We start from the raw sequence: 12,113 nt of genomic DNA, 5'->3' as shown, positions 1-12,113 counted from the left end.
TACTCTCTTTCATCACATTCTTTTTTCCTCATTTTCTCTCATCACACTTTCCTTTTCTTCATTCTTTTTATCATATTTTCTCTCATCATATTTTTCTCTCTCATCCAACTTTTTTTTCACATCTAATTTTTTCTCTTATTTTTTTAAGAGTAAAAAATAAAATTTTAATTTATTTTGATAGAAAATATTTAATTAATTAAATATTATTTTAAGAGTAATATCTATATTCATATCTATTCCTATTTCATAATATTATCATTCTCATTTCTCTTTCAATTCATAGAACACCACCTAAATATTTCAATAAGGATATTACTATATTATCTTCTTGTAATGTAACATTGCAGTTGGCTAATGAATGTTTAGTTCAATTATAGTCCTATTCAAGGATAGATGATGAGCAAAAGTGTCGCATGGATTGCTTGAGTTCCCTTTGCCCTCACACTTTAAGGAATTCAATACCCCAAAACAAGTACAAAAGTTGCCATTTTTCAATCAAGATGCTCGTATTGGAAATATTTCTTCTCAAACATATATCAATTAGTATTTCAACACTCTCGGTTATGGTTGGTCTGCAAAATGTCTGCCACCAAAACTTAATCACATTCACCAGATCTTCTGTCCCATGCAAAACCAAAGATCCCAACACCTATTTTAATGACAAAGACAAGGTTTTGGGTTCTTCCTTGCGAGACCGATTTAAAATTTGGTTACGAAGCTCAATTGAAGAAACAGAATGCAGATTTCGGGATCTAAGCTTGGGCCTGTTACTTGCAATCCTAGTTTATAAAGCCATGAAACTTGAACTTATTCCCCTACTCCATTTTTGTTGCCTGACAAACATTCTAAGGAAATTGATCCTGAAGAGAGAAATGGTTCACTTAAGAGCTGATATTTAGTTCTTTTGCTCTATCTGATAGCACTGAAGGACAAGCTTCAAGAAGTGGCAGCCTCTCCTTACAATGCAAAGAGGTCAAAAAGAAGCTTTGTTAACCATTTATTTTATCATTTTGGAAATTAATCCACTTCTATGGATCTCAACTCCGGTGAATGGTTGAATTTTTCTTAATGGACGGTTGATCTAATAATATTAAGTTAATGTACCGTTCTATGCGAGTGCTTTCCAATTTACGCTTATGGTCAATGGAAGCAGGTCAGTCTTCCTTGGTGTATTGTTGCTTGTAGGTGGCTGCACGGTAGACAGGCAAACTTCATCTTGCTGTGTTTCATTGCCCTGCAATAATGAAAACGGTGCTATGGCAATTATAACGACATTGATTGGTGGTCACCTCCTTGTTACCTTGTTTGGCTCACCAGCGCTTCAATTCCGTGGAAAATCATTAACTTCCTTCATAATATAAATATAACTGAAAAGAACAAAATAATGCAGTTTTTTTTTTTTTGTCTACGCTGTCAATTATGACTAATAAAAAGGTTACATTTAAGAAGGAAAGTTTTTTTTTAATATTTTTTTGTCAGTGGACAGAATTTCTATGGCTGTCTAATGGCTTGAAGTGCGCATTGCATCCATGCGAATTCCCCATTGACTCTTTGCTAGTTGAGGACAAAGAAAGTGGACCAATGTGAGTGGGCAAAACAAAAAATCAAGAAGTGTAAATTGGCCTGATGAAACAAGGCAGCTCATTTAGTAGCTTTCTCATCTAACACGGTAAACAAATCAAACATTCTCACGAAAGCAGTGACTTCCCTAGTATTTTCAGATGTACCTTGCGGTCCGTGCTTGAATCTGTTTGTGTGAGTCCATGAAGGACCACAAACAGATGTGACCTGAAGACGGTATTCACTCACTAAAGTACTCATGGACTTTTAAAGAAAAAGGATCGAAAATAATTTCACTGGGTATATTTATGAAAAAGTTATATTCTCATGGACCTCGAAAGATAAGGGTTCGAGAAAATTATATTTTTAGTCCTGTAATTTATATTTTTTTTAATTTTAGTCCTGTTATGAATTAATTTACATTTTTAGTCCTGTAATTTGTAATATTTTTCAATTTCAATTCTTTTTCCTCTAAAATTGAAAATTTTCAATGGAAAATGATGAGTTGTAAATTGAATTTGGAGATTTTGATTTTTTTTATGACTCATGTGCTTTTTATATTCCAACCACAAACTAGATATTTTTTGTTGAAAAATTTCAATTTTGAAAGAAAAATAATTGAAATTGAAAAATATTATAAGTTACAGAACTAAGAACGTAAATTAACCTATAACAGGATTAAAATTGAAAAAGATACAAATTACAAGACTGAAAATATAATTTCTCATAAGGGTTCGAGAACAATCCTGATAAATACATTCCCAGAAAGTTTAAGTCCTCATGGACTTCGAAAGGTAAAGGATCGGGAACAAATCTCCGCTAGGTACATCTCAAGAAAAGTTAAGTCCTCATGGACTTTGAAAGCTTAGGAACAGCACAGGAACATTCCCGCTAGGGAATGCCCACAGTCTATCACACAAGCCAATGAGAACATCCTCATGGAAATATCTCTTTGGCCTCTACCCCTTCGACTATCTTCTTTTACTACTCCCCTTAGTGCTTCTTTAATTAGCAATCCACCAGGGGACTCTGTTAGTCAAGCTTTGAAGCAGTCCAGTCCTCTGCAGATTCTCTCTCGACACCCTTACCCTCTGTTTGGGAGGAGGTGAGTAAAGGGGAGGGAAGGGTAAACATGGGTAAAAAGAATTTTTACACTTGTTTGGGAGAGAGTGAGTCATGAAGGGGAAGGGGAGAGAAGGGTAAAGCTTTCCCTTACATGCTCGGAATCAGCGAAATTTCTTACACCCTAATTTGAGGTGTAAGGAAGGGAAAGGAGAAATTATTCCAATTTTATCTATATTTATTTTTTCACATATAGATTTATTAAAAAAAATAAGAGGATATTTTTATAAATTTATATATTTAACATTTATTTCCATCCCTTTCCTTTCAAATGAACTTTCCCTCCCTTTCAAATAAGGGTAAGATAAATATATTACTTTCCCTTTCTTTTTCTCCCTTCCCTTTCCATTAATAAATCTTACCTCATTTCATCCAAACAAAGGGTTATTCTTCTGGCTCCTTTGCTAATTCATTTTCATCAGCTTTCTAGTAGGGGAGGTCTGGCTCACTGAGTTATGTCAACAGATAAGTCATGAGAGCAGCCCTTGTAAAGGACCTCCTATGCAACTCTTCCCCCTTTAGCTGCGTGTGGTCAACTGAATTCAGAGGTTAGTAGCAGGAGAAATGCCCATCAAACCATGGGGTGCTACTTATATGAAGTGACAACCATCATTCCATACCTTAATGTTGACCCCTACTTGTTCGGAGCAAGATAAAGGCAGGAAGTGTTTCTGACATGATGCTTATCACAGAAAGGTGAAGTGACATGGGTGTTTGCACACGCAAAACTGAGCTTCATTTGTCAAAAGAAGTGAAGCCAGTGAGTTGACTTGGTCAACCACTGCACCATGTCATTTCTCCTTCTTCCTCTTATTCTTCTACAACTTGAATTGGCAGACAGTTGATTAACGTATGATGACATATGATTATATCATCATTTCGTATGTGTTATTCAATTATCTAAGATTAATAATTATCATAATTTTTTTCTTATGTGTTACGAATGAATCATTTTTTGTCATCATAAAATAAACCCTTGCTCTAGGAAAGATACTATTCCTTAGATAGCCAAAGTCTTTCCTCTAACGGAAGACACCGCAACTCCTATCTCAAAATCTTTCCTCTAACGGAAGGCATCCCAACCTCAGTCCACGGCTGACCAAAGTCTTCCCCAACGGAAGATCTTTCTCTCACAGCTTCAAACACTCTCATTTAGGGAGACACCTTTTCATTGAGGCAGCTAGCCAAACCTCGCTCACCTATATTAACTTTGTATACTAGACTGTAGTTTGAAGGTGCTGCAAGTTGCAGGCGGAGCTGCAAGGGTTGCTATCATATAGAAGATTGGAGGCTCTCGCGTAGATTAACCTGAGGCCACGAATTGGAGGCCCCTTGAAAGACTGTGGTGAACCTGAGGCCACGAATTGGAGGCCCTCGAAGGACTGTTTAGCCGCTGAAAGTTGAAGGTTGTATCCGTATGAACCCTTATGAAAGTGTTGCAGCAGAATAAGAGGTCGATGGCAGCGGACATCATCTAGTTAGGGGAGTTGATCTCCTTAGGAGGACCGGGCACTGTAAACTTAGATCGACATAACAAATTAGTCCTTTTGTGTGGCGATGGACTACCGATTGCATTCTCTCTGTGAAATCTGTCCATTCTTTCAGCATGGAAGGTGGACCTCTGTAACGTTAGAAGCCGGTGGAAATCAGTAAATAAAACTAACATTTTCATTTCTATGAAGATTCCTCACAACGTTTGAATGGAAGTTAGTGCAATCAGTACTGCACCTGTCTGTTCTTCCCCAAACACACCATGTGCAATGAAAGTGTGTTGTTTTTCTTTTACTTTTTCACTCAGATCCAACAATGTACATTGAAGCAGATCAAAGCAAAGATATGAGAATCAAAACGGTAAGCAGTTCTCAAATTATAAATACAGTAATCATCGCTATTTCACTCAAAATCACACACCATCTACAGAAGTAACAAACGTAGCATTACAAATGCAGACACATAGATCGGAGGAACTAGAAAACAGTACAATAATCTCTTCAATTATTCTTCCTCACTCGATGGTTCAGGTCATGCAATCGCGGCACCAGGAACAGTAAATTAAAGGAAGAAAATTTTATGGCAGACAGGGAAATAAATAAGAATACAAAGGGGAGAAAAAAAAACCTCTTAATTGATTAATTATGCAAGGAACAGGGCCGCCGCTGCGGCGGCGAGCACCGTCCAGGCTGCGGCGGTGGTTCGGAGTGCAGCATTGTCCGCCGCCGCCGTGTCGTCGTCGGCGGGCGACTCCTCTGGGCCGGCCGGGGTGGTTGGTGCGGGGGCGCCGTTCGCGGCGGTGGCGGCGGCCTTGTGCTTGGCTGCAGTACTTTTTTTCTTTTTGGGTGGGGCGGCAGGCGCAGGAGCGGGTGCGTCGGCGATCACCTTTTCCGGGACCTTGAAGAGCTCCCGCGGCTCCAGGACCTTGTCGATGACGTAAACGGCGTTGGGGTCCTGGTCGATGAGGGTGGAGGTGATGTCGGCGGTGACGATATGGGTCTTGATGGTGATGACGTCGCCGTCGCTCTTGACCGTGTACTTGTAGTTCTTGTTGTGTGCGTCGCTGGCGAGGGTGGAGAAAGGGCCGTTGTTGGTCTTCAGGAGCTGGGGCGAGTAGTAGACGGGCACGGCGTGGTAGCGGAGAAGGCTGGACTTTCCGGCGGCGGTGAGATTCGTGTACTTGGGAGAGAAGGCGGAGACGGCCTCGTCGTCAGGGCAGAAGACGGTGAGGCCGCTGTCGAGGTTGGACTGGAAGGACTTGAGGACGTCGGGAGTGGCGAGGAGAAGGTCGGCGAAGGCCTTGCAGCCCTTGTTGGCCATGAGAGCGGTGAGATTCACGGGGCCGGGGGCGGCGACAGGGGCCTCCGCTTCCGGCGACGACAGGATGGTGCTGATCTGAAGGATGGAGATGTTGTAAGGCATCTCCTTCACGGACTTAACGAAAGTGGCAGGCGAGGCGCCGCCGGAGTCCCGGGCGACGAAGGTGACCTTCCCGCGGCTGTGGTCAGTGATGTTGATGAATCCGGCGGTGCCGATGGCGTGGCCGGAGGACTGGAAAATAGTGGCGGAGGTGGTGGCACCGCCGGTGATCTGGTGGAGCTTCTTGGCGCCGTAGTAGTCGGTGAGGACGTGGAGGGCGAGGACGTTACGGAGGGTGGGGAGGGAAAGATGCTTAGCGAGGAGGTCAGCCATGCCGGAGTTATCAACGACGAGCAAGGTGATGGTGAGGCGGCGGTTGATCTCGGAGGCCAGGTGGGTGGCCGACAGGTAGTGGTTGAAAGTGGAGAACTCCGGGTGCTGAGCCAGGATCTTAGTGATGTTGTGTGCCCGCGCCGCGGGGAGCAGGGAGGCGGCGGCCGCCAGCACCACCAAGGAAGCGGCGAGGACAGAGGAAAATCGCCGCATTGCAAACGCTGGTGGCGGTGGCGAAGCCCGTCAGCCAAATTAACCAGTTCAGTGGAGCGCAGTGGCTTCGGTATACAGCCTAATAAGAAGTATTAGGGCCGGGTCAGTGAACAGCACAAATGCCCCTGCAGTTGCAGGAAATTTACCAGGCCTGCCCCTTCGATCAGTTTGGTACTTATATCTGGCAATCGAGCATCAATCACGCCTGGCTCGTCGAATCTAAGTGTATAAAATATGTTAAAGGAACAGGAAACTGGAAGCGACCGACGCGGCATGCAGATTGGCATGCGGCGATGCATGGGCTGGCAGCGGGAGGACAAGCGTAGCGATGTGGATGGAAACGCATTAACTTTACGGAGCGAGTTGGAAGACAAGTCAAGAGGAAGACGAGGGGGACGGGAGAAAGCTGGAGGAGGCATGTGATTGCTGACATGAGAGAGCGGCTTAGATAACCCATCTACTTTGTCGGTGAGTTACAGGGAAAGAGGGGAGAGGTGGTCGCGACCGGTGAGTAGGGTTGAGAACTAAGGGGGCGTTTGGTTTAATTACTTTTAAGAGTGATATCCATGCTCATACCCATTCTCATTCCACAATACAATGATTCCCATTCCGATTCCCATTCCTAGGAATGAACCAAACACCCCCTAAGTTAAAATCAAACTCTCAAATCCATTCAATTTTTTAATAAAAATTAAATAAATAAAATAATATCGATTAAGCGGAAGACGGCCACCTGCTCCCACCGACACCGATGGTTCTGGGCCCACAGCAGAGGTGGGGCCCTGGTTTTACTCGACCCTGACGCAAGGTAAACCATCCTGCGATCCACCGCAGTGCCAGTGCATGATGATACGACAAGAGCTTCTGTCTTCTGTGTTTTTTCTCCCCTTTATTTCTTTCCCTTTCTTTTGTCTACTTTGTTGTTCCTTACCAGATTCCAGAACTCATTCACAAGTCATCTAGGGATTTATTTTTATTAAAGAATTTGTATTTTGGTTATAAGGGAGAAATGGAAAAGAATGATAGAGTATTTAAAACAGACGATGATAATAATGATAAAATCTTAATTATTTGGATAACCTTGATATTTAAAATATTTATAAAATAAATAATAAATTCTAGTTAACATTATTTGGTTTGGTAAAATAAATAATTTGTCTCAAGAATTTTAATTTTGTATTTTTAAAGTTTGCTAAACAAATAATTTGCAATTCGATATCAAATAAAATTATTAGATATTATTATTTAAAATTTAATATTTATCTAGGTGCATGTTCAGAATATTCATTTTATTAAAATTTAAGTTTCATAATCTTAATTATTTTTATATGAGTTATTTGAATTATATGAGTTATTTATTCAAATGTCCAATCTTCATCCTCCCCTCGTATTCATCCATCAAGTACATTTAAAAATACTCATTGTAATACACTAAGGAGGTGTTTAGTTTAGGGGAATAGAAGATTGTTAATATTTGAATTATAGGAATAGGAATACAAATAAAAGAATGAATCCTTGAAATTGGATAATAACTCATTCTCATGTACCTCCCCTTCAATAAGTCATTATCTTATTTTCATCAATCAAAATATTCCCTTATTCCAAAAATACCCTTAACCTAAAACTAAAATTTTCTTCCTTAATATCAAATATCAAAATATATTTATTTATTTTTTCTTTCATATCACTTCTCTCTCCTTGTTATCTCTCATCATATTTTCTCTCTCATCATTTTATCACACACTTTCTCTCTTCTTAATCTCTCCTATCACACTCTCTTTTCTCTTTTTTCTCATTACACTTTCACTCTCATCATACTTCCTCTCTCCTCAATCTCTCTCAACACACTCTTTTTTCTCATCACACTTTCGTTCTCATCACATTTTCTCTCTCCTCAATCTCTCTTGTCACACTCGCTCCTTTTATTTTTCCTCAACACACTTTCTTTCTCATTATACTTTCTCTCTCATCATACTTTCCCTTTTCTCAATCTCTCCCATCACACTCACTGTTCTTTTTTTTTCTTATCATACTTTCTCTCTCATCATACTTTCTCTCTCCTCAATCTCTCTCATCACACTCTCTCTCCTTATTTTTTCTCATTACATTCTCTCTCTCTCTTCATCTTCTTCCATCATACTTTCTCTCACATCATATTTTTTTCTCTCATCATGCTCTCTTCTATCACACTCTTATTTCTCATTTTCTCTCATCATATTTTCTCTCTCATCATTCTCTTTCATCATAGTTTTCTCTCACATTCATCTTTCTCTTACATCTAATTTTTTCTCTTATTTTCCTTTAAGGGTAAAAAAGAAAATTTTGATTTATTTAAATAGAAAATATGCAACTAACCAAACATTACTTTTAAGAGTGATATCCATGCTCATACCCATTCCCATTCCACAATACAATGATTCCCATTCCGATTCCTATTCTTAGGAAAGAACCAAACACCCCTAAAAGTTGATCACCACGGTCTTCACCGTCCCTATAAGATCGTTCTAATGTTGAAGAGGGCAAACTCTTAATTTTTTTTCCACACGTGGATATTTCGACCGAAACTGTCCAACATAATTTTTCGACAAATTTAGTGTCTAGGCATACCCCAACAAAGGATTGAACCGTGATCTCTCATATGCATTCGAAATGTCTTTACCATGCGTGCCAACAATAAGGGGGCCAAGTGATTTACTATTACACCACATCCGTTGGGCTCTATTCAATCATTTACTTAAAAATTGATTAGCCCAAATCTCCTTCCATAAAAGAATTTGGGCACAAATTATTTTTGCTTAAAATCATGCAACAACTAGGGAAATCTAGGGCAGCAACTCCAAGTTACATTAGCAACCTCCCCTTTCCAAGATCCCACAAATGAATATCTAGCATTATATGCCTAGCCATGAGGACAAGAAGCTTGCCACATTTTAGTGAGTTGTGCAGGGTCTATAGAGATCAAGGTTGAGTTTAAATATTGTCAATGAGCGAGATCAAGAGACAAGCGAGGACAAGGATTAGGAGGCCAAGACTTCGAGTCTAAGTGGTCGTGGTTGACCATGGAGTAGAAGATGAGACATAACAAAGTAATTGTAATTTTTTTTTCTCATTCTTTTTCCACTTTTACTAGACAAACAAAAATGTCTAAGTTTTTCTTACTGACCTGGTTACTTGAAGGTGAAGAAGAAGCATGTATGGTCCAGTGACAAACTGGTGGCCACACAGTGCCAAATATTTAATTTCCAAAGGATTCGAATCATTCATGCTCTTTCATGGCTTTGCCTAGGCAAATCTAGACAAGAACAATGGCTCACTGGAGGGTCCCCAGCATTAGGCTTCAGGATTTGTTCAAGTGTTTTGTTTAGTGAATTCAGTTAATTAGGTAGCTGTTCATTGTCTAACTTCTCTGCATACACGTGTTTGTTGTGCCTTAGTCACATGAAAAATGCCATTTGGTAGCATTGGCCATGCAAAGTTTGACACTTAATGTTCTCACCAAAAAGCTTACTATTTCACACCAGAGACAGCAAAGGCTGGAGCTTCAGTAGGTGATTGATTGCACAAGAATGGTGAAGTAGTAGGTTGTTACTTTTGTGAAGTGTGGTAAAATAATCATTCTAAATTAGGATGAATTTTGATATAAATGAGTCGTACATGAATTCAATCATGTTCCAAGTACACTTTTCATCACAAGAAGAGTCAAGCATAGGCCTCCTAGGATGAAGAATAACTTTTAAGTGATATTTATGATCAAATTGTAATTTTTATCTACACTTAGAGTTCCTAAGTGTTATTGGTCCTTTTCTCCATATTATCCTCATCTACCCTATTGTGAATCCCACTAACTCTTATTAGCCTTCGCCATAAGTAAGGTCCTTTGGGACTAGTTAGACTTTTTTGTCTTCTAAAGTGTATTGAATAGCATGGTCGACCAAATGTCAATTGGACTTCTCCGTTTGTTAATGTGCTTTAGACTTTTTCGTTTGTCAAAGTTTATTGTACTCCTTTGTCGGTCAAGTATTCGGTTAATCTTGAGATACTTGGACACAACACTGGTGTTGAGTCGTTATTGCTCTTGCAATTATGCGTTAAGTTCTCTGTATCTACATACTTGACAAATACATTAATAAACACAACATAAACCTAATTTAAACTTCCTTTATTAATTATATCAAATACTTGACAAATACATTAATAAACACAACATAAACCTAATTTAAACTTCCTTTATTAATTATATCAAATACTTGACAAATACATTAATAAACACAACATAAACCTAATTTAAACTTCCTTTATTAATTATATCAAAATATTTGATCTTACTTGACTACTTAAGGCATGATTATATCGGCAAGACAAAACAGTCGAGCTAAATAAATTGGTTAATTTAGACATGTCAGATGGGTTAGTTAATCAGTCTAGATGGATTAGTTAGATGAATTGATTCAATTAGGTCAGATGTGTTGATCATGTCGATCAACTCAAATGAGCCAATCGCATTAGACATATCTATTAGGCCAATTGAAGTAGATCATGCAAGTAAGATGAGCCAAAAAAATTATTTATGTAAAGATATATTTTTTATCTAAAGATTATTCCTTATATAATAATATTTAGAATATTTTTTCAATCAAATATAAAGATAATTTTTTTTCATTCTATGAATTAAACAAAAAATGTAGACTAGTTCTCATAGTTTGTAAAATCGCGATCCGGATCGTAGGATCGTATGATTCTACGATCCGGAACCCTAAAATCGATTCAGGATCGTTCGAGATCGTTTTCCGTAGTAGAATCGTGGTGGGATCGGTAGAATCGTATAGGATCGGTAGAATCGGTACGATTCTACGTTTCTACGATTCTGCTTTGTTTTTAAAAATTAACCCATGGTTTGACATTTTGGCAATTTGGCCCATTTCTTATTTTGGCTCTTTTTTGGCCCATAAACCCAGTCGGTCAACCTAATCCGAATTTCGAAATATTATTAAATAATTTGTTTTACTTAATAGATATTAGGTTTTTACTCGATAAAGACTTCTGTAGTTCTGTTTGCTTCCCCTTCGCCACCCATGAGACGACGAGCGCCCACCACACCGCCACGGCGCCACCCACGAGGGCTGAGGCGACGAGCGACGACCACACCGACCAGCGACGACCACACCACCTCCATGCCTTGTCCTATACTCCTGTGTCACTTTGTGATTTTTGTGCTATTTCTATTGGGTTTCGGATGCTATGTTACCAGAGTTTAAAATGTGGTTTTCTGGATTGTGTGTTTTTGTTTTGTTTCTATGGCAATTGGGGAATCATTGTCTAAGTGGCTGAGCATTGCAAATTGTGGAGCATTTTGATATGGGTTTTTTCTGGATTATGGCCATATGGTGTATGTTGGGACTTATTCTGTAGAAAATAGAGTTGAACTTGAAAGTGTGAATGTATTGGAGGCTTGGCATGGTCTCGTTTTGCAGCTTTCTGAGGTGGTTTGCTGGTTTTGGGATTTCGGCAGTGTGTGTGACTGTGTGTAGTGCAGAGATTGCAACTGTGTTTAGTGCAGAGAGTGGTTGCAATGGGATGTTTGTGTGCTTTATTCATTTTGATTGGTTCTAATACTTATGATGCTTATTGAAGTTGGATTTTGGATTATGTAAATATTCTGCAATCTCATTGGTGTAGGGAGGATATGTGCAGATTCACATTTAACTCTACTCCCAAAAGCTTTTGGCTTCGAGGACTTCAGAAAAATTCCAAACGGTATGAATACATGATGTCTATTTTTGTGTGTAACAAAGAGCACTGAATAGTATGATACTATGATGTTCTAGCTCAGAATTGGACATTCTAAATTCATGAATACATTATTACATTTAGTTATATTGACTTTTAAAAATTTCCATTTCCAAATAAATCATTCATACATAGATATATTTATTGTGAATTGGTATTATTTCACATCATCCTTTTTTTATGTTTGTATTCACCCTTTCTAATTATTAAAGATTTTTTATAGGATCGTACGTTTCTACGATCCGATC

The 12,113-nt window shown here is 39.1% G+C and overlaps 1 protein-coding gene across 1 annotated transcript; it reads right to left on the bottom strand.

Annotated features, from left to right (window-relative positions):
- Positions 1-4,519: 4,519 nt before the first annotated feature.
- Positions 4,520-6,163, bottom strand: LOC122029902 (fasciclin-like arabinogalactan protein 2). The gene has a single exon (XM_042589040.1). It carries the CDS (start codon positions 6,076-6,078, stop codon positions 4,816-4,818), a length of 1,263 nt encoding a protein of 420 aa, XP_042444974.1. The 5' UTR covers positions 6,079-6,163; the 3' UTR covers positions 4,520-4,815.
- Positions 6,164-12,113: the final 5,950 nt, after the last annotated feature.

Source organism: Zingiber officinale, chromosome 10B (genome assembly GCF_018446385.1).
Source record: "Zingiber officinale cultivar Zhangliang chromosome 10B, Zo_v1.1, whole genome shotgun sequence".
NCBI lineage: Eukaryota > Viridiplantae > Streptophyta > Magnoliopsida > Zingiberales > Zingiberaceae > Zingiber > Zingiber officinale.
Note: the sequence above shows the minus strand (reverse complement) of the source record. Positions and strands in the feature narration are given on the sequence as shown.

Coding starts and splice junctions, on each gene's coding strand:
- LOC122029902 (XM_042589040.1), bottom strand. CDS start 6,078: ATGCGGCGATTTTCCTCTGTCCTCGCCGCTTCCTTGGTGGTGCTGGCG.